This window comes from Styela clava, chromosome 10, assembly GCF_964204865.1.
Source record: "Styela clava chromosome 10, kaStyClav1.hap1.2, whole genome shotgun sequence".
Classification (NCBI taxonomy): Eukaryota; Metazoa; Chordata; class Ascidiacea; order Stolidobranchia; family Styelidae; genus Styela; species Styela clava.
The window spans coordinates 19,386,950-19,409,849 of NC_135259.1; the positions used below are offsets into that span (position 1 = coordinate 19,386,950).

Here is a 22,900-nt window from a genome sequence, read left to right on the forward strand (position 1 = left end):
TCTCCGTCACCCTACTCAAATGTAGAAGATAAACACAATCACTTGTCCAATCGATATGAGATTTATTGAAACGTTGCTCAAAGGAAGAGTGCGCAAACCAATAAACGAGTGTTTTGTAGGCAGATCCAACTACCGGGAACTGAATACAATGATGAATTATTCCTACACAAGAGAGAGAAAGAGTTGATTACTTCGTCACCAAAAAAATACAGTCATCAATAAAATAGTAACAGCAATAAATTTGTTTTAGCATGGACAGGAGGGAGCGATACGATGGATTTGGACTATCATTATCCGTAAAATTCGATCTACAGCATAAATTTCAATCCTGATTTGCAAATAACTATTTAAAAAAAAAAAATTTATAACATCAAACACAGGCCCAATCGGCATTTAGTTTTCCGGGTTAAATCAAAACAAATAAAAAAAACAATCATTGCTCCTAAAATTGTGCTAATTAATAATAACAAACGCAGTCAGCCGATTGAATATAATTCATAATTTGATAAGAATTGTAACCAAATATGAAGAAAAAAAAACATTTTCCATTATATTGGGATTTACATATTTATCCAGGGGGAGAGGAAAGCCGATAAGACGGCTTAATCATATGACGAACCATGGCTTCTCGTCCGGTTACCAGTCCATGTCGGGAATATGATTAGTTGGCCAGTTATTTGTTTTCGGAAACAAGGATATTCCATTATTTGAAGACCTAACCAATTCTTGTTTCCACAACCTAACTCTAGAGATAAGAGGTATAAGTGTTTAGAATAAATGAACGATTTGCGAAGAACTGTTTCCACAGATAAGATGAACTGTTTTCCAGTCTCAAGTCTTGGTATTAGGTTTTGAAGAAAAAACAATTCTGGAACTTTATAAACAAACATTATTGCAAAATATCTAAGAAATGAACTTGGACAGATCAGAACCCAAAAACTTATATTGCCTCAAAATTATGTTACTAACAAAATAACATTTATCGGTACTCCCATAGTATGTGTACCAGGTTAGGGTTAGGCCAAGTCAATCTTTATTTTTGTTCTACTACCAGTTCGAGACTGTCTGCGTTAGAATGTGAATATACTCCCTGCCCATAGGTTTCAGTCCCTTTACACAACTTATGTGAAGTAGGCGAACAAAATTAGTTACCTCTATATTGGTACACACACTTCTGGAGTGCCGTTTTATCAGCAGTACTTAGTTAAATCTGGCATTCATTACCATGAAAGAAAAACTATCAAATAAAGTCTGAATCACATATCATGATTTTTCCCACAAAAATTAAACAGTCTGGAATAAGGATGGTTGCATGATCACAATCGACATTTGAATGATACAGAATTCCAGTCTAAATTCCGGGTGCCATAAACAAACCATGACTACCCCACATCATCAATACTTTATTGATTGGCAATTCAGATTATGGAGTAACGAGACATTTGTTGCAATATACATGAATGATGAATTAAAAAGAAAAAAATTAATCAACAAAAAAGGAAAATTAACCAAACAATGCATGAAGGGTGAAGGCTTTCATAAATTGTCTGGGAAAAGGAAAATAACATTTGAACAAAATCGCAGAGGTGTTGGAAATTACTGATGAAACAAAGAGACTAGGATAAATTGTCAAAAACGGTGCAATTTATTGCTTTAGATATAGAAATATGGATCAAGCTAACAGAAAAGTCGATACTTGCACGGTAATAATATTCTACTCTACTAAGACTACTTACTAAACAAAAGTTGAAATAAAAAATAGTCTCAGTCAGAAAAAAAATCAACGAGAGTCATCCCTTGGGTTAAATAACGATGAATCAAATAAGCTTATAAAGCAAGCTGAGGCATAAGCAATAACTATGTGCAATTTAATCAGTAACACAAAGCATTTTGAATTTACAAACTGAAAGGCACTTACAAATAAAAAATAAAATGATAAGTTAATATTCTGCAATGTTTTCAGTGAGGATTATCTATGTTCATCGTAAAGCACTAAATATTTTAGTTATGGTATATTTTGATTTTATAGTTCATGAAAAGTGAAAAACAATGTAGGTGAACGTTTCCAGGCATATTCATAGTAATGCATGCACAACTGCTACAAAACAAACAGTTAACAAATTAATGAAAGTATATAAAGTGACTTTTTTCTTTCTTATTCATTGCCGTAATGGAATTTGTCTGTACACACAGTCAAACAGCTTGGTGGTCTCTTGGATTTTTGAAATAGGGTTACCGTGGGAAACATCAACAATTACAAATTGATAAGAAGATTCACGCTTGATTGAGCTTAAACAGAAGTTGGAAATTCAACTTGACATGCTGATAGATAGGCACAAAGATTAGTTTAATCGTTGACACTTTTATTGTCTTGTTTGTATCAATAAAAAAAATATTTTTATGATACCTATAATTTTATTGAAGGTTTTGTTAGCCTTCTTTGTGGGATTTCTCTACTGAAAATGGACTACAAGTTTCAGCATCTAGGGCGCTTTGCACAAGTCAAGATTCTCCCAAAATTTTTATTAAAGGCTTCGTTGGCCAATGATTTCTCTTTACGCTGAAAATGAGTCACAAGAGTAAAATGTTGAGAAACAATGGGCCACACTATATCTTTACTTCTTACCAGTGCTGTCAAAAACAATGATTTGTATATGGCCAATCATACCAAGTATAACCATTATTATAAACACTGGTACAGATTGCAAACTAGGCATTTATGATGACCAAGGACTGAACAGCGATGCAGCTAAGTATCAAGCACGCCTACAACACACCCTCATATTAATTTACTCAAAAAAGTTTGAAGGTTTAGACTTTGCGTACTTTGCACTTTGGAACCAAAACAGGAGATGGTTTTTAATCAGAGAAAGATATCTAAAAGGGGAAATGAAGTAAATACAACAAATGTTGGAAATGCTATAAAATTTATGGTCAAAACTAAATAAAATTATTTACATTATTCAAGATAGCATTAATTTAGCATTATATGGTCAATATAATTTACTATTTTGACAACATTCTCAAATTTAGTCATCTTCAATTTGCATAAATCAATGTGAACTCATATATATTAAATACAGTATTGCCGGATAGTTGAAATGAATATAGCTTATTTGATTTTGAATTTAATTAATTACAGGTTCCTAATCCTAAACAGAAAAAAAAATTGTAAATTGCCCAAAGTTTCAGTAATCTACGACACTTATAAAAGTTATACACTTATAAAAGACCGAGGGCCAAAAATTTTGCCCACCTAGAGACGGGCCATGTGAGTGTGATGTTAAAAGTTACAATTTATGAACAATATTTACAGTATTACAAAAGCAAAAGTGGAAAACAAAAAGTGGAAACATAAGCCTGGTGCTAAAACTAAATTACGTTGCCATCTCAACAAATTCCTTGGGCTATTTTTTAGCTGAAACATCAAAATTTGGTTTAGTTTGGTTGTCGCAGCATCAGACAGGCCAAAAAGAATTACTCAATGGGCCAGATTTGGCTCGCGGGCAGTAGTTTACCCAGGTCACCTCTAGAATATGTTCCAAATTACCTCCTCAGAGCCACACAACCACTAGAAAGAAGCACAAATACATGGCAATATTTATATGATGCCTGTCTAAATTCAAATTAATATACATGAAGCTAAATACACCAAGACTAGAAAAAAGGAAATATATCACTATTTGAAGTCTTGACAGTTGACACCTCAAAATTCATTTATGCATTAAAGTTGGACCTTTTGTACCTTGCACTTTGAAACCAGAACAACATCTGAGTTATAATCCGGAAAAGAATGTACTAAAAATAAACAGATGTTGGGAATGATAGGGCTACAGTTAAGATTTTATATTAATTCTTATTTATCCTGAATTAAGCCATGCAATTCTCGTAAAATTGTACAGAGATTCACAGCAGATAATGTCACATTAGTGACAAATGCATACATGAATCACTATGACAACTGTTAACTTGTGAAATCACCAAGTATTTGGAACATTTCCGGTCAAGTTTTTGAGCATAGACAGTCTTAAACCTTTCTATATTACATAGATTCTTAAATAGGGCTCAATAGAGAACCTTTTCACTTACTGCCATATTTGACACTACTTTATTAATATGTTTGTCAAGTGGCCGTAACAGCTCGTGGTTACAGCTGGAAAATGTGGGTTTTCAAGAGTTTCGATGATCTAAAAAGTGTTTCAAGCTGGTACGAAACAAAAAATGTTTTTTTACATTTCAAAATAGGAGAGAGTTGCTCGACCTTGTCAAAAATGAAGATATAAACACCTTAAAAAAATTAAAAAATATTGTTCTAGAATGGACATTGGGTTCCCACTAAAATTTTATAAAATTAAAATGCGACCTGCAATAAAGTTGTTGACAATTACCAGGCAGTAACTAATGAATAAATGAGATTGCCAGAAGTTGGTAATTAAATACAAATTAGAATGAAACAGAGGTATCAAAATGGAATTAGGATTTCCACAAAAATTTGGTTAAAATTAAAATGCCCTGCAGTAAAAATGTGGCCAACTATCAGTAACTGTAAATAAATCAACAAATTTGTTCGAGCATATGAATAAACAAAATGGTCAAATGTTAGCGATAAAATCATAATTTAGAATGAGACAGAGGATCTATTCCCAGAACCGGTTTATTTTATCGAGGGCATACCAAACAGCATCTTGTTTTGAAATGGAAATGTAATTCCATTTGTTTAAAATTAAAATGCCCTACATAGTGAAAATGTTGACAATTATCAATAAATATAAAATCACATATGAGCGAAGGATATTGGCAAAAGATAGCAATTAAATTCAAATTATAACGGAACCGAGCATTGAATTCACAAATCCAAGTATTTTCTCAAAGACAAACCGGCTAGTTTTGAAAATGGACAATGATTCCCGCTTTGAATTGTATAAAATAAAAATGTGCCAGTTGAAATGGTAAGTACGGTAACTATGAAGTCAACAACCAAAATGAGCGCTCCTGTAGTATGTGAACCAAGATGGCAGACACCGGAACGAAGTTTGTGTACTAGGTTGGGGTTAAGCCATAATTTTATTCCAATTTTCCTTATTTTAGTTCTATTACGAATTCAAGGACTAGCCAAGTGACTCCTGTATTATTGTGGCCTAACCCTAACCTGGTACACATACTACGCTCCGGTGTTTGTTCGCCATCTTGGTTCACAAACTACACGAGCACCCCAAAATGTTTAATCTAATGAACAAAGAGCAAAGATGGAAATTAATACAAAATGGAATGAGTTGGTATGATTCGCAATATGATAGCTGTTAGAATTCAGGCAAGAGATTAAATTGAGCATGCAATGTTGTACTCTATAATAATAAAAAAGAATTTAATGGGTGAAAAGAAAATTAAAGAGAAATTCAAACCTATGTAATTCATTGCTTGAGATATAGACTAGGACTAATCCAACATGACAATTGTTGATGTTCAAAATTCATGACAATAAGCGAATGGTTTTGGCATTCGATAAAACAATTAAATTTTGAATAAAAAACCTATGTCAGTGAATCCCAAGTTGAAATTAAAAAGGAAGGTTATTCGCGGACCAGGAGAGGGGAGCGCCCGCAAGAAACAGAATATACACATGCTTGAACTGTGATTATGACGTAACAAATGGCGGCATCTAGAACACAAAAAGGTAAAAGTATTGACTATTTCAATCAAATTCGACGGGCCATATTGAATCATTACGCGAGGCGTAGTTAGCCCCCGGTTTGGCAACCCCTGGCCTATGCATTCAATTACTTCAGTATACAAACCAAACTAATAAGACAGTCGCAGTAATTTAAAATAGTGCACATAAAATTGGGTGATCAAATATAAAAGCACGTCGACCAAACAGAGCCTTGGCGCAAAGAAGCTTAATAAATAAAAAGGAATTCATGACGAAAAGTATAAATTGTGAGAGAGTTTTCCAGTTTATCGAGACCCCCAAAAAAATTCCCTGAATGCATTTTACAGTAAGTATTACATTTTGCACCACAAAATCTTTAGCGCCCAAAATATAACGTTTTAAGAACAATGTCAAGTAAAACTGAAACAAGAATCAACTAAATTAAAAAAGCCATTTTTTTCAGTTATTTCACTGGTTTAGGATATGTTTAACAGGCAATTTCATGAAAGACCTTTAAATTGGCATCTGTTTTCAAGACTAATAAAGCTAATAGCATGAAAAAATGACTTGAGAATGAGGAGTTTTCTTAACAAACTTTTCGGTCTTGGAAATTCCATTTAGAAAATATCTTGGAAATTCATTCAATTAAAGTACCAGAATCTACATTGACAGTAACTTATCTAACAGCACATTTATGAATATTATTACAGCAGCAACTTTGAAATTGAAAAGGGTGAGAAAAAAAATAAAACATTATGTAACAGCAAAAAGTAACAATCAAAAGGCAATGGGAATGAAACACACTAAAAATAACGAATAAAAGGCAATAAAAAGTAAACTAACGTCTTTGAATCATTTTCAAATTACACAAAAAAAGAACTTCTTTGCCCGAAAAACGAGACAGTGAGAATTGAATAGGTTTAGGATAAAACCATTCTGAGAAATATTTTCAATATGTTTCATATTGAATCGTGCATAATGAAGATTTAATAAGGGACAGATTTTTTAGTACAAGAAATAAGCAAAATGGTATATACAGGGGTGTCCATAAAAGTCTCATTACAATTTTGTTATGAAGTCAGTTCTCGATATATCTTAACCAGGTTTGTTGTTTTTTAATCAGTAATTTTTCAAGTATTTTTACTTCATTTAATACATTTGTGAAAGCCAAAACAATATATGGTATCGATGAATTCCATTTGCAATTTTAAAAAATTTCAAGACTTTATGGACACCCAATGAATAATATGAACCATGCTTAGCATAAGTTGTCCTAGTGGGGCAAAAAGATATATTAAATTCATAAGTTTGTTTTTCATATTCAGAACTTCAGTGGAATACGTATTAGTTTTGAGAAATCAGTAACTCAAAATTATAAATAAAAATATCTCCAATAACTGAAAAAAAAGTATTGCGAAATCGAATATACAGTAACAAATTTTGAAACATAACCAGAAAAATATATAATTTTTTTAGAACATACATTTTTCTCACGGACGAACCCCACAATTTACAAACCAAAAATTAGGGAGCCGCAGACCCAAGTTTGAGAACCACTGTTCCAGACAAATTATTCTATTATCATCAATAAATTTTGCTCTATAGACTATTTTGGTTAATTTGGCACAAATCATATCTGGAGTAAATTTGATTTGATAGCAATTCATAGTTGGAATAAATACAATTGTTGAGGCAGGTGATTAGAATAAGCATATAAAGTGGGATTCATGGCATGCTCTGGGTGAGAAAAGATATAGAAATTGAACGAATTATTAGAATAAGATTTACATATTTAATATAGCCATTAAGCAAATGGCTAACCACAGCCTTTCGCCCGGTTAACAGTCCATGTCAGGTATGGGATTAGCCAATTATTTGTTTTCGGAAGCATTGAGATAGCACATAAAATGAGATTCATGTTACATTCAGGGTCATAATAGACATACCTAGACTTTACCTAAAGTTGCAGTTAGCATAGGGAGTGGTATTTGTGAGTCAGAACTCAGAATAGACATAAAACTTGAGGCAAATGATTAGAGAGAGCATATGAAATGGCGTGTCAAAGATAACAATATAGGTTAGGGTAAGCTCTGAGAGACAGATTCACGACAAAATTGGTGGTTCACATATAAAGCTTCCATGCAAGTCTCCCATTTAAGACAGAAAGCTCACAAGCTAACTAAATATTAGGCACAAAAAAATGTAAGTTTTATAAATTTAAAGCCCCATTATTGCCCTCATAGCTACAAAAACAAGAGCACTGAGTCCTCCGCTGACAGGAACGGTAACAAACCAAGCAAGTACGATATTTCTAAAAATTTTCCAGTCCACTGCTTCTCGTGAGCGTACCCAACCAACCGCGACGACAGCACCGACTTTACAATGCGTCGTCGAAACCGGAATCCCGATGTTAGAGGCAGCAAGAACAGTAACGGCACTCATCAACTCGATAGTAAATCCTCTAGAGGGGGTAAGATCAGTTAAATCCTCACCCATGGTTTTAATCACCCTTCGACCCCAAACCCACAATCCGAGACAAATTCCGATCCCTCCATACAATAAAATCCAAAGTGGGGTACTTGTTTGCTGCTGTACTGAGCCTTCATAATAAATAATATACAGAGCAATCAACGGCCCAATAGCATTGCTGACGTCGTTACCACCATGTGCGAAAGAACCGAAACAAGCTGTTAAAATTTGTAGGAAACTAAAGATCTTTCGAACCTCCATTCTATCTTCTTTGTCCTCTTTTTTTTTCTCTTTTTTGACCTCCCCTTTTTCCGAGTCCACTGCCTGGCCGGGAGCTACTTTGATTTCGATTTTATCCGGATATTGTGAAGTCGAAAGCTTGCGGAAACCTTCCTCGATCGCACCCGTGTACGAATTTTGATCTGAAGAAAGGAACATGACTTCTTGGTCATCCTTAGAAGATTTCATTATTAGCCCTGTTCCCTCATCCTCACTATCATCAAATGGTTCTTCCAGTTGAACCTGAAAATCAAAATTGGAATTAGGAATAGCTCAAATCTGATAATCTACAATCAGGAATGTCCAAAATGAATATTCGAATACTTATTATTTTATTTGATATAGTAAATTTTTGGGGCTCCCGAAGTATGCGAACCAAGATGGCGGACATCGGAATGTAATATGTGTACTAGGTTAGGGTTATGCCATAATTTCAGGTATAAATACTACGGGAGGCTCTTGGCTAGTCTTCGAACTGATAATAGGACTAAAATAAAGAAAATTGGAAAAAAATTATCGCCTAACCCTAACCTGTTACCCATGTTATGTTCCGATGTCCGCCATCTTGGTTCGCATACTTCGGGAGCACCAAATTTTTTAACTTAGAAATAATTTAGAACATTTTCATTTAAAAATTACGGCCCATCCGTCAGAAAATTAAATCCAAACGTACAATATCTGAACGGATAAAAAGCAACACTGGAAAAACAATGATATATTTGTCTCGTTTTAGATGTGATCAACATGAATTTTTCGTGATTTGTCGAAGATATGAAGCTTTCAAGCTGTTATTCAATCATAATCATAGTCTAAAACCATATTCACTGAAAGCATTTCAATAAATGTTACGAATTAATAAAAGGACAACAACAATTTTAACTCCTTAGATATCGTTGAATAACAGTGCCTGCTTGTATAAGGCCTTGTTCAAAGTCAAGTGTGTGAAAAAAACGCCCTAAAAAAAACAATCACTAGATAACAGTGGAAGGCTTGTGACGAGCATCATATAAAAATTCATATTTACCTGGCTTCCTCTCTGCGAACTATATGATACCCCATCTGCGTCCCCTCCAGAGTCTAATCGATTCCCTTGCGATTTTCGATCTCCTAGTGTTGGTTGAGAGGCAGCGGACTCTGAAAGTCCACCACCTGATAAAGTTCTTCGTTTACGCTGAATCGTGACTGCCCTCCTCTGGCGATTGATGTGAACTTCGAAAAAGTCACCACCCATGTTTTCTACAAGACTTACCATAGAGGGTTCAGAGAAATTTTTTCTGATATTATTTTTCAATTCTTGTACAGTAGGTTCAGGTGTTGTTGACTTCAAAACTTTCTTTTCGAGTTGCAGGACTGGTGGAATTCTAACATGACTATGGTGATCACCAACTGAATGAGATCTCAGATTCCTCCCCCGTTTTCTAGCTTCTTTCGCTTCCTCCGACAAATTTTTATCTAGAAAATGCCATCTGTGCGATTTCGAATCTCCAGTTGAAGACACCGAATTCTTTGAACCAGAAGTTTTTCTTGGAGAATCTGTTGGTTTTTCAGTCGAAATTAAATCTTTCGTAGTTTTTATTGGTGCATCTCCCGCACCAATATTGTTTCCATAAAAGGAATTACCATTTCCATTTGTTTTTAAATCTTCTAATACTGATTCTTCTTCTAGTAATTGTTCCTTTTCTGTAATCGTTTCGAGAGCAGGAGCGACGATTGTTTTTTTACCGTAATTGTTTTTTGTATCATTCGCTTGTCTCATTATTGCTTCTGACATCATTATTTCGCGCTCTGCATTTATTGCTTTCTCCATCCTCACAACAACAATGAGTCGAACGATTGCATACGAGATCAAACCAAGAAGAATCGCTATCAAAAAATCCCCCCAAAGTGGAATTTTATCAAATCCAAGTAATGGTGCACCGGAATGGAACACGGAAAAGAAATTTATCGCAACAGTGCAACTGTACAAAATGGGCATTGCTAGTAATCCTGCAGGTACTGGGTTCTCTTTGACAAAAATAAGTCGTTTCAAAAGCCAGTAAAACCCTGCAGCAAGTCCTCCAGCTAAAATTGGCGATATAAACCAAGAAGCGATGATGAGTCCAAGTTTATAGACATTGACACCTTGCGAGCCCATAGCTACAAGAGAAAATCCAACTGTAGCCCCAACAATACTATGAGTTCCTGAGACAGGTAATTTCAAAAATGTGGCAACTAGCTGCCACAACACTGACCCAACCATTGCACTGACTTCTCCAACCATGAGAAGCTCTTCTTGGCCTTTATAGTAATCAGGATCGATAATTCCCTTTCTTATAGTTTCTCCAACTTTTGCTCCGAGGAGAATCGCACCCAATGTTTCGAACACAGATGCCAGAATACACGCTTGCCTTAATGTTAAAGTCTTAGCTCCCACAGTCGTACCAAAGCTGTTCGCAACATCGTTAGCACCCACAGCGAAAGCCAATATAAAAGCAATCAGAAACCCAACAATGAGAAGACCAATAACTTCACTTTGAAATTCTTCCAGTGAAAGACCAGACGTAGCCGTTGTAAAAATAGCAGCGAGAGTCGCTGCAGCAGTAGTTGCCATTTTGGAATTGCAGTTTTATTTTGCTGTTTTTAACGCTCAGAAAAGCTCCCTTTAATACAGTTGTAATTAGACCATCATGGCCACAACCCAATTGACAATTTCAAGCAATCAAATTTGTAAGCTGGTCCTATTATCTCCACACACTTGCTAACACAGGTGTTGGTCTTTAAGCCTATGCTAAAATCGAGATGGGAATAAGAAACACATTTTTGAACTGAAATTTTTTGTATATACAGTACAGCACACTATCCAAATTCCAAGAATTTCCTCCATTTGGCTCAATAAAACAAACACTCTATGTGTCTCACTAACGAGGGGTGTCTGGGACCACGTCAGATGCCTAATAACGCGCCATGCTTGTCTCAATATTAATCTAAATTAATCGCGGCTGTCACGTGACCAAAATTGCTGCTTTTTGCTAAGAACTTTCGAATGCCACGATAAATTTTTTTTTTTGTAAATCTGATTATTTTTTCCCAAGGAGTTCAATGATGGCGTTATTAGATTGCGCTTTTTAGTAGTATTTTGCGCAACTCCATTATACTGTATTATTACCGATATTGAGAAACAACAATGTCCAGATGTCTCCCAAAGGAGGGGTGTCTGGTCATCTGTAAAATGGGTTTCTCTGAAATGGGACAACGATGTCACTCGATCTGTATATTGTGCCGTACTGTTATAGGATAGAACTTTTATATTTATTCCCGGATGAGGAAGGTCGATAAGACCACTTAAGCATATAGTAAACAACGGCCTCTCGTTTGCGTGTGGGAATAGTTACCCAGTTATTGTATCATCATGCTATCTATATCAGGGCCATTTGTGCTACAGGCCGTAATTTATTAGAGATGAAAAGTTGGGAATCTTGAGCAGATTTTGACCTCCCAACTTGACCCAGGAAACAAGAGGCAGAGAGGGTAGAACTTCCTCATTAGTTAGTAGTATTTGAGAATGATGATTGAAAATGATGAAATACCTTATTGCAGAATTATGTTTAATACAAGTGCAAGAATATTACTGTTGTACTGTATTATCTCCATAATTCTGTAGTTAGCATAATAAAAACTGATTATGGAATCAGAATAGCAGACAAAGGTCAGAAGGTCTAAGTGAGGTTTAAAACAGAATGGAAGTGGCGACTCTTCTACGGCCCATGGGCTGGGGTCACGGCCCATCAAATTCGGCCACAGCCCATCGAGCTATGGGCCGCGGGCCAATCAAGCTGTGTAAAGGGGCTATTCACTTGACTAACACAGACAGTCCCCGAACTCATAATAGAACTGTAATTTACTATTATGAAAAATCTGAACAAAATTTGGTCCTAACCACTGCGATTTTTTTGGTTCGAATATTGACAATTTTGTAGAAATTGAAAATTTTGCTAAGATAATTGAATTTTTTCTGATGGGGCCGCGGCCCATAGCTTGATGGGCCATGGCCCATGTGGCCCTATTAGATGGGTCGTAGCCCGGCCCATGGGCCGTAGAGTAGTCACCACCCCTGTAGTTAAAACATGCAAAATTTAAATAAAAGTCATTCTCAAAATTAGTGGTAAAGTTACATATTCATTCAACTAAAAATATAATATTAATTAATGTCTGCATGTACCAGTCTGCCAGTGTACTGGTGTATGCTCACACATACAGACATATTTATATAATAAAAAGAAAATAAAACGAAAAAATGATATGCCAAACCATATATTTACTGATAACCCAGCGCTAATTCCGTGTCAACCATCGTCAGCTCAATTATTACTAACACACCTAACAGGTAAGACGAATTGTTTCCCGATTATAATCAGCTCCCTGGGCACTGGTCCTTCGCAAAATGGCACGTTCCGTTCGGATTACTGGTACACGCCATATTATTATTTTAAATGAGAACGGCGTTCAGTGAACTGCGCCCTTCCGTTTACCCAGGGATAAAATGAAACCCCCAGTCAGCAAGTCCCCTAGTCTTCCCATATTCCCGACAGACAGACCATCACGGCGCCTCGCCCATGAACTTCAGCGTATCGTAATACTAATCTATTGACAAGCTACATAAATTAGTCTACCTTCCTCCACCGCAGCCTCACTTGCAGAGTCAGCAAACGAGGAAAGTAAATATTAATTACTTTTAAAGAGAAGAGCAAAAGAGACGAGTAAACAGCTGCAACATCGCTACTCGCGAACACGCGCACTCCGCGCTAACAAAGTGCGGATGGCGGGATGCGAGCATGTTCACCATGTGAGAAATGCAGTGCTGAGAGTCAACAGAAAGAGAGCGAGTTAATTTTTTCGTCACCGCACCTCTGATTACCCTGCGTGGCTTCGCAGGCTCGTAGGGTGGTTTAAGAATAGCTGGTCGGTTACGGCTTCCTCCGTAAGTCCATGCTTCTGAAAACAAAAAAGAACTAGCTAACTAACCCCATACCCGACATACCGGACTAGAGGTCGTGGTTCGCCATATGATTTGGCAGTCTTATCAGCCTTTTCCTCTCCCGGGATAAATTAGTAAATCCTATGCTATCCTATCTGTCTGTGCGAAAAAAGTGTCTGGGCGACTGCACAGATTTGGGTATGCTACTCCCGAAGTATGTGTACCAGATTAGGGTTGGGCCATAATTTTATTTCGATTTTCCTAGTTTTAGTTCTATTGATAGTTCGGTGACTGTCTGTGTTAGTCATGTGAATATGTCCCCTATCCATATGTTTCAGTTCGGCCCAGATTTGTATGTTATCTTTGACTTATTGCTGACTAGTCATTGGTACGGAAATAGCAGGGAAATCTGTGCTCGGGGGAAATATCTGTAGCGTACCGGCAATGTATGAAATAATTATCCAGGTTCAGAATATCTTCTAATATGATCTGACGTCAAGTTTTCTCTCAATAGTCCAAGTCTTTATGCTATTTTATGTCATTTATTAACAACTCGAACAGTAAACGATCCAAAACAACCAAACACTCCCAAAGGAACGAAAAGCATAAAATAAAAATAACAGATACCAGGCAGTAAAATGCAAGAAAGACCATATACACAACAAAAACACTGACAAACCCTGAAATCCAAGACAACTCTGAATAAAAAACCAAATGACCCCTAGAATCTGGTACAATGAACTAGCTGCTGCAATTTGCAAAACAGGCCGAAAGTAACTTATGACAGGCATTTAAAAAGACTATGAACAATACTATAGGTGCACAACATTTGAACAATACTGATGAAAGCTAATTCCACGATAAAACTGAAAATGCAACACTACGGTAAATGAACTGTAATGGCACTGTACTGGTAAAAACAATACCATGGTCCCTACGTCAGCCCACTGTCCAGCACAAAACATCCGACAGTCACACAACACAGACAAACATCCCTGAAGACCAGAGGCATTCACACAGACATTCAAAACCCACCAATCTAACCGAAACACTCAGACGACTGCACTCTGTCACACAGCATACACCAACAGACCACGCTGCCCCCGAGAACCGATCGACCGTGTCGCAGCGTCTAAACTGCTAGACTACCAAATATGGAAACGATATCACATGACGTCATTTAACAGGCAAAACAAGGGTCGTCACATTACCCCCCTCTTCTAGATGGAACATTATGAAAGAATGTTTTCATCTCTAAAAAAAATATTTGAAACACGAAAAGCAGTAGTCAAAACCAAAATATGTCCACGAATGTCTTTAAAATATGCAGGCCGTCTACCCTCACGCTTAAGCATCCGTAAAGTTTGTCATTCCGGATTGAGTCCACCAACGTCATCGAAACGACCAAATTGATGTGCATATCTCCATTGGCTCAACAACGGCTACTATGTTAGATCTCCGGACGGCCAAGGCTGTTGTAGCTGAACCAGAACAACCAGTCCCGAGCGGCCGGTATAACCACATCTTCAACTATAGTCCCATGACAGCAGGGAGAAGCTGCCCGGTGCTGCACTTTAACATCCTGTCCCTCAAGAACAAAACGATGCGACGAATTTGCCAAGATAGTCCATCCGTGGCCCTAGATCGGCGACGGCAACGGTATGCTCCACAGGCCAGCTTTCAATCGTCAGGTTGACATCAAGTGCACCATGAGACTTTAACGACTCGCCACTGGCAGTACGCAATGGTACTGGAAAAGAATACAGTTCTGAAATGTCCGAATTTCCTGCAACGTCGAGTAAACAGCGGTGTCTATGAGCGAGACACCCGAACCGAATTTCCCGCAACGTCAAGTAAACAGCGGTGTCTATGAGCGAGACACCCGCACGTGACCCTGGATCAGCGACCACAACTGTATGCTCCACAGACCAGCTTTCAATCGTCAGGTTGACATCAAGTACACCATGAGACACCAATGACTCGCAACCGGCAGTACGGAGTGGCACTGGAACAGGATGCAGCCCCGAAATGTTCGAATTCTCCTGCAACGTCGAGTAAACAGCGGTGTCAATGAGCCAGACACCCGCACTGGTATCAATCAAAAACAAAACAGGCACGTTATTGACCAGGGCCTTGACATATCATCCATTAGTCCAAGTAAGAGAAAAAAAAATCATAGTTCATAGAAAATATCCTGGCGTGCTCTCGCCAAAAATTGTAGCGTACCGGCAATGTATGAAATAATTATCCAGGTTCAGAATATCTTCTAATATGATCTGACGTCAAGTTTTCTCTCAATAGTCCAAGTCTTTATGCTATTTTATGTCATTTATTAACAACTCGAACAGTAAACGATCCAAAACAACCAAACACTCCCAAAGGAACGAAAAGCATAAAATAAAAATAACAGATACCAGGCAGTAAAATGCAAGAAAGACCATATACACAACAAAAACACTGACAAACCCTGAAATCCAAGACAACTCTGAATAAAAAACCAAATGACCCCTAGAATCTGGTACAATGAACTAGCTACTGCAATTTGCAAAACAGGCCGAAAGTAACTTATGACAGGCATTTAAAAAGACTATGAACAATACTATAGGTGCACAACATTTGAACAATACTGATGAAAGCTAATTCCACGATAAAACTGAAAATGCAACACTACGGTAAATGAACTGTAATGGCACTGTACTGGTAAAAACAATACCATGGTCCCTACGTCAGCCCACTGTCCAGCACAAAACATCCGACAGTCACACAACACAGACAAACATCCCTGAAGACCAGAGGCATTCACACAGACATTCAAAACCCACCAATCTAACCGAAACACTCAGACGACTGCACTCTGTCACACAGCATACACCAACAGACCACGCTGCCCCCGAGAACCGATCGACCGTGTCGCAGCGTCTAAACTGCTAGACTACCAAATATGGAAACGATATCACATGACGTCATTTAACAGGCAAAACAAGGGTCGTCACATATCCATGGGCTGAGAGTACACAGAAAGAGAGTGAGAGAGATTTAATTTTCCGTCAACCAAAAAACAATATAAATGCAAAAATACAAAATCTACACTCAAAATTTTTTTGGTACAGACTGGATGGTGACCGTGCGACCATCAGAGTCACCAGTCAATTTTTATATTGAAAACGCTTCCGTCATTATTCCACAAATGCAAGATGGATGGCGAATCATTATTCAGGCGTCGATTCGAATACCGTTATATTGAAAGTTGATAGTATTTATCGGTTCGATTATATTCTGTTCGAATATCAGCCATTAAAGTAAAATACAGAAACCATCGACGCCACCAGTTTACCACGAATATTTAGAAATAAAAACATTTCATATAAGTATTTACAAATGTAAATTTCGTATGGAACGGACTCAATTTTATGCGAGGTAAAGAATGTTATTCACTGTAAAAAAACATTTCTGCCGAAAAAGTTACCGGCCAGTTCATGTGATAAAACAAAAAATTATCCCATTTTCTTGTGTACAAAATGTGTTTCTATTACAAAAAGGAGGTGAAGAATAATGAAGTTTTTTTCAAATAATCTGACACTTTCCTAGAAAATCAGGATTTTGTTCGTATTTTGTGATGCAACGATCAATTAAGGTAAAAATAACCTAGAACTGACTAGACCACTGGTTTTTCAGATGGGCCACAAACATAGAAAAATCGATAAAGTTATTGATAAATTTAGTTCAATTTGATTTTAGTAGCAATGGATGATGATGCTGTTTATTGCTATTGAGTGGTAATTCTCATTTTAAATATTAAGACGAAAAGGCCTATTTTTGCGGAAAGAATTTCTTGTTTTTCTTGTAGTTTTGCCCCTGCATGAGAATGGTAATGGGACACAAAATTTTTGTGCAACAAAAGTGGGCCACAAGGAAGAAAAGGTTGAGAACCACTGGACTAGACGTTTCTATGTTCCGCTGGTGTCTTCTCTATCTATGATCCAGCCATAGTGCCATCCCAATCCAGATTGCCACTCATGACACAATTGCTTAAACCATCGCGATATAGATTTATTTCAAACAAAAAATTCGATTCGTTTCGAGAAATACACTTCTATAATATATATAATATTATGCACAACAAAACATTTCAAGCGTACAAATAATAAATTGGGAAATTCATGATGCTAAATAATTATTCATAAAATTTTGATAATATTGTTAACCTAAGAGCTCCGCACACAGTACATTTACAGTTTATAATACAAAATCAGAGTGTAATTTGCCCAGTAAAAGTCGATTCATTCCATGGAGTCACTTTGAGTATATCATGTGAGCCGCCCTAACACTGCTGATATAGGCGTAACCACTGTGCATGCCGACTCCCCTCTGAATAAAATAAAAATGTGCAACATATTTTTTTTGCAATTTTGCGTCATTTGCAGTGAGACATAAATTATGACACCTTACGCTTCATCAAGCTTTGTTCAGAGCAAAAAGAACGAGTAAACGTCGTATTACGTCATCAAACGAAAAATAATTGGTCGCTCCAGAAGTAACTGTACCAATATGGAGGTAACTAATTTTGGGCCTTCTTTACATTAAGCTGTGTAAATGGACTGAAACCTATGGGCAAGAGGTATATTCACTTGGCTAACATGGACAGTCTCCGAACTCGTAAAAAAATAGAACTAAAATAAGGAAAAATTAGTATAAAATTAAAAATTATGGCCTAACCCTAACCTGGTACACACACTACGGGAGTACCAAAAATTGCACCTCCCATCCCCCAATATTTGATACCGGAACGTAGTTTGTGTTCCAGGTTGAGATTAGGCCATGATTTTATTTCAGTTTCCCAAGTGATTCCCGTAGTATTTGTATCTGAAATTATGACCTAACCCTATCCTGGTACACATACTACGTTCCGGTGTCCGTCATACTGGTTCACAAACTTCTGGGGTACCGACAAATGGTTTAAAAAAGATTCACACATTGGAGGAAACATGTGACTCTGGAATTGTAGTTTGTGTCGTGGCTTCTCTATCCCCTCGACGAAAGCTTCGAGCATGTTCGGAGCGGAGTCTATTTCTACCGGATTTAATAGTGAATGGGAAAATCCGATCACGCCAGTCAATAAAGCAAAACAAAATACAGACTAAATTTATCATAACATTGAGGTTATAAAAAGTTATTTCTCCGACGAGGAAAAAGACAGCTAAGGATGTGACATCAGAAATTACAGCAATAACAGTCATAGCAATAGATCTCTTCATTAAAATGATAAGCGAAGCCGGTGGTGACTGGTTTCCAGAGTTGTTTAAATTATTTTTATGTCGATGCATTGGGACTAGAAAAAGTACTAGTGCCGCTGTTTGGGTTTCGACTTGCATGATTAAAAATCCGAATATAATCCATGACGGTATGCAACTCATTCGAAGAGCGTTTCTAGCCAATCCGCCTTGTACAGTTGCGATTGCCAAAACAATACTTGCTACGATAATAAAAATTCCTTGAAATTTACTGAATATTCGAATTGCTTTAGTGGTTAAATGCTTGAGGGATGGTTCGCTCGTAAACATGGTCTGTCGAAGCCATAGGATTAGGTATACAGTTACAAAAGAATACTCGCCAAGCACGATGTTTGTTACGTTAGTGAGAGGGGTGTACGGCACAAAATATCTGGACAAGGTACAGCCCATTTTTGCCATCGCAATCAGTCCAGCTAAGATAAGAGTAAGATTCATGGTAAAAGATAAATTTTTGATAAGTACATCCGATTTCAGATCTGATTTGAGTCTATATTTTTGCTTGGCAACGAAGACAGCAATCTGTGAAATGGCGATATAGCATACTACTAAAACATAAGTAACGTTGACGTAGAATTCCCAAGTAAATATCTTATCTGAGAGTCCATTGGTATATACTGTGTTATCCATATTACACGATGTTTTGTTGTTTGTATTGTTCGCCATATTTAGTTTTAGTTCACGTGAACACTGAATTTAATTCCGCTCGAAGTTTGGCTCAGAAATGGACAAGCTTGTATCCTCGTTCAAACAAGTTTAGTCTTTCGTTCTTTGTTTGAAAAAAATTGAAATATGGGCTATTTTAGATTTACTCTTTACACTCTTTTAGAGTATGAATTCTTTTTCAATTGATCCACATTATTTTGTTAAATGCGTATTCCAAATAGTTGTGCTTGTATTAACACAGCTTGAGCAGTTTCGTTCTATCTTTGCCCTTTTCTATTCATATAAACGAACTTTTTTTAAAACCGGCTCTTTTTGAGTGAGTATTCCAATTCCGCTGCACTTATAGTAACACTTGTTAGAAAGTTTTTGTCGTTCGTCTTATTTACAAACTTTTCTTGAAATTGGATCTTTTCTAAAAGAGTATTCCAATTCTGTTGCACTTATAGTAGTAACACGTCCTAGAAAGTTTTTGTCGTGCGTCTTATCTCCGTTTTTTTTATTCATAAATACAATATATATTTGGAACCAACTTTCCCTGAGCGGGTATAAATTCCGTTGAATATGGTCTTCAAGCTCTCACTGCAAGTTCATTTCTCATCCGACGTGAATGATAGGATTTTGTCAGACAGTTTGTCGTTGTTCTGAATTTTTTCAATCCAATCTGCAATCCGATTTTGTCTAGCGTCGACTCTGTCTTTATATTTAGTCTTTAAGATTTCGTCTGGTCCTCATTCAAAAATGTTTTTGTAATGATCCTGTTCAACCAGTCAGTCTTTGTCTCTTATCATAACAGTGTCTGACGACAACGAGTCTTTCAGAACTTCGAATCTCTTTCAAACGTTCCTTCCTAGAATCTTTTGCTTTTTGGGAAAATAGAACAATTGTCGGGCACTTTGATTGTTTCACGTTACGGTGTACGTAAATATGTTTCTCTAAATGGTAGAAACAACACTGAGTATAATCAATCATTCTGTATCCTACGAATAAAGCTAGGGATTTTTAAATACCTGATGATTTCAGAATCGAATCGAATATTTTATTTTCAAATCTAATATAATCTCGAATACCCTTTAAGATATGTAATTGTCTGCGACTTTTTCATTGTAACAGGTCTTCCAGAAACAAAATAGTGAACATGTTTCATCGATAACTCACTCGAAAGAAAAGAATTATGTGCGAGTTGCATTCTAAAAATATGACTTCAATAAAAAAAATTCGAAATACATCCCAACCTTTGGCTGACAAAAAAAAAATGGCCGCGATTCAAAATTTTCGTCTGAGCCGATTCAATAAAAAAATACAAATTTCCGACTATAGCATCATCGAAAACTGTCACTAAAAGTATGCGAAGGGAAGATCAAGAAAAACGTTTAAAATAGGACGGAATAAAAAAAATAAATATTATTAAATTGCCTAAAAGCATATTGGAATATAATTACATAATAATGATATTCAGTCAATTGCGGCGATATTCAATGAAACCAATTTTTTAGGATTGTTTCGATTTCCTTGAACCTCATTTGCATATTATAAAACTGTCGGTGACTCCGTGATAAAAAAAAATAGATTAATATTTTTCTAAGCCCAAAGCAAGGTTACGCGCAAACTACGGCGCACGGGCCAAATTCGGTCCGTTAGTTAAATTAATCTTGCCCGACTGATGCTGCCACAACCAAACTAAAACCGAATTTTGATGTTTGGGCTAAAAGATAGCTCAAGGAATTTGTTGAGATTGCGATTAAATTTGATTTCGGCATGAAGCTTATTGTTGTCCACTTTTGCTTTTGTAACACTGAGAATATTGCTCAAATATGTAACTTTCTGCGTCACACTTACATGGCCCGCCAGGCTGATTGGGCAAAACTTTTGGCCCCTGGTACGAAAACCTTGCCAACTCCTGATCTAAACACTTTTCAAGTTGTCCATATCTTTTCTCGCCATCTCCGTAAATCATACAAAATTGCTACCTACTGTAATGCGTTATGCCCCAATTAAGAGCTTTTTGTCTGGCTTGCCATTAATAATTGATTCAGGTAGCCATTCAATTTTCTAAATAGCCCGTTTTATAAACCAAAGTATATAAAATTGTATTTATATAGCGTTTATATAAAGTATATATATAAATTATATAATTATAAAGTATATGTGAACTTATAGCCTTAGAAAATAAGTTTAAATTATGGTATTAGAACTTGTGTTTGTTTTTATTTCGTCGTTATAAGCCAGTGGCCTTTCAACATGTTTACTTTCGTGGTCAACTTTCGTTGAACGAAAAATTCTGTGGCTCATCAACTATCTCATGCAATAGAAAAACTCAGAAAAAAACAAAAAATATTCTTTTTGTAAGAATAAACACTTCCACTCAGTTGGAAAAACAGCATCATCATTCATTGCTACTACACTCAAAGTTTAACTAATTTATCAATAACTCTAGCAATTTTTTAATAGATTCGTGGTCCACTTGAAAATGTTTTTGTGGTCCAGAAGAGGGTAATGGCCCACTGGTTGGGAACCGGTGTTATAATCAGATAACGGAGCTATCTTCAACTGCGGCGGTGGCGTAGTGGGTAAAACGCTTTACGTAAAGTCTACTCTCGTTACGACCCGCTTGCTGGTGCTATAGCACAAAGTATATAACTTATAAGATTTTCAGACCTTGTTTTTTTAACCCAACGCTTGAAAAAAGCTGACTTGGGCTGCTGACGCGTTACCAACAAGGAAAAAATTGCTCCAGGTGAGGTTCGAACTCAGAGCCTCCGCATCACTCCGTATCTGCTATATAAGTACGGCGCGCTAACCGATTGCGCCACTGGAGCTGACGTTTTATTCTTGAGGTTCACGCGGCAGTTTGTCAAGGTTTCGAACTTAATACTGTGAATGATGAAGCGACTAAAAACTGCTCCAGGTGAGGCTCGAACTCACAACCTCCGCATCACTCCGTATCTGCTATATAAGTACGGCGCGCTAACCGATTGCGCCGCTGGAGCTGACGATTTATTCTTGAGGTTCACGCGGCAGTTTGTCAAGGTTTCGAACTTAATACCGTGAATGATGATGCGACTAAAAACTGCTCCAGGTGAGGCTCGAACTCACAACCTCCGCATCCCTCCGTAGCTGTCATATAAGTACGGCGCGCTAACCGATTGCGCCACTGGAGCGAGGGGGTATGTGCGATTGGCCAACGCGCTTCCTGGATGATGCTATCACAAGGGACATTTATGCGTGTACTAATTAAACTCAAAAATGAAAGATGAACAGATGAACTAACTGAGGGCAAATCCAGTAACTCATCGTTTCTTGTGTACTTTATAAATACTTTATGTATAATTGACAGGACAGTCGTAGCAGAAAATCGAGGGATAATTTAGTGTTTCACTCAGGGCTGTGGTGTCGGGAAAAATTTGAAGTCCAAGAAAAGAGAATTATACTCCCACTCACAACTCCAAATTGAAACAAGATCCGACTTCGACTCCCAACTCCGGAAATTTTGACTCTGACTCTTGATTATCACCATGCAGAGTAACACCAACAAACAAACGAAAGCAAAAAAGTGAATATATTACAGTCAATGAATTGAACAAATTGTAGTTAATT

The 22,900-nt window shown here is 36.9% G+C and overlaps 1 protein-coding gene and 3 non-coding genes across 4 annotated transcripts; all 4 read right to left on the bottom strand.

The window, feature by feature from the left end:
* Positions 1-1,383: 1,383 nt before the first annotated feature.
* On the bottom strand, positions 1,384-11,165 carry LOC120338512 (sodium-dependent phosphate transporter 2-like). Its single transcript, XM_039406529.2, has 2 exons — positions 9,423-11,165; positions 1,384-8,641 (listed from the first exon to the last, which is right to left on the bottom strand). The coding sequence occupies exons 1-2, from the start codon at positions 10,986-10,988 to the stop codon at positions 7,868-7,870; spliced, it is 2,340 nt and encodes a 779-aa protein (XP_039262463.2). The 5' UTR covers positions 10,989-11,165; the 3' UTR covers positions 1,384-7,867.
* Positions 11,166-22,032: 10,867 nt separating this feature from the next.
* Trnai-uau (transfer RNA isoleucine (anticodon UAU)) lies at positions 22,033-22,122 on the bottom strand. Its single transcript is given in 2 exon segments — positions 22,033-22,068; positions 22,085-22,122. It is a non-coding gene; the product is annotated as a tRNA-Ile (tRNA).
* An 81-nt stretch (positions 22,123-22,203) lies between these two features.
* Trnai-uau (transfer RNA isoleucine (anticodon UAU)) lies at positions 22,204-22,293 on the bottom strand. Its single transcript is given in 2 exon segments — positions 22,204-22,239; positions 22,256-22,293. It is a non-coding gene; the product is annotated as a tRNA-Ile (tRNA).
* An 81-nt stretch (positions 22,294-22,374) lies between these two features.
* Trnai-uau (transfer RNA isoleucine (anticodon UAU)) lies at positions 22,375-22,464 on the bottom strand. The gene is given in 2 exon segments: positions 22,375-22,410; positions 22,427-22,464. It is a non-coding gene; the product is annotated as a tRNA-Ile (tRNA).
* Between the last annotated feature and the right edge of the window lie 436 nt (positions 22,465-22,900).

Bases quoted from the DNA above. Each gene is read 5' to 3' on its own strand.
- LOC120338512 (XM_039406529.2), bottom strand. From the start codon at position 10,988: ATGGCAACTACTGCTGCAGCGACTCTCGCTGCTATTTTTACAACGGCT. The intron at 8,642-9,422 runs GTAAATATGAAT...TTTGATTTTCAG, and splicing joins GTTCGCAGAGAGGAAGCCAG to GTTCAACTGGAAGAACCATT.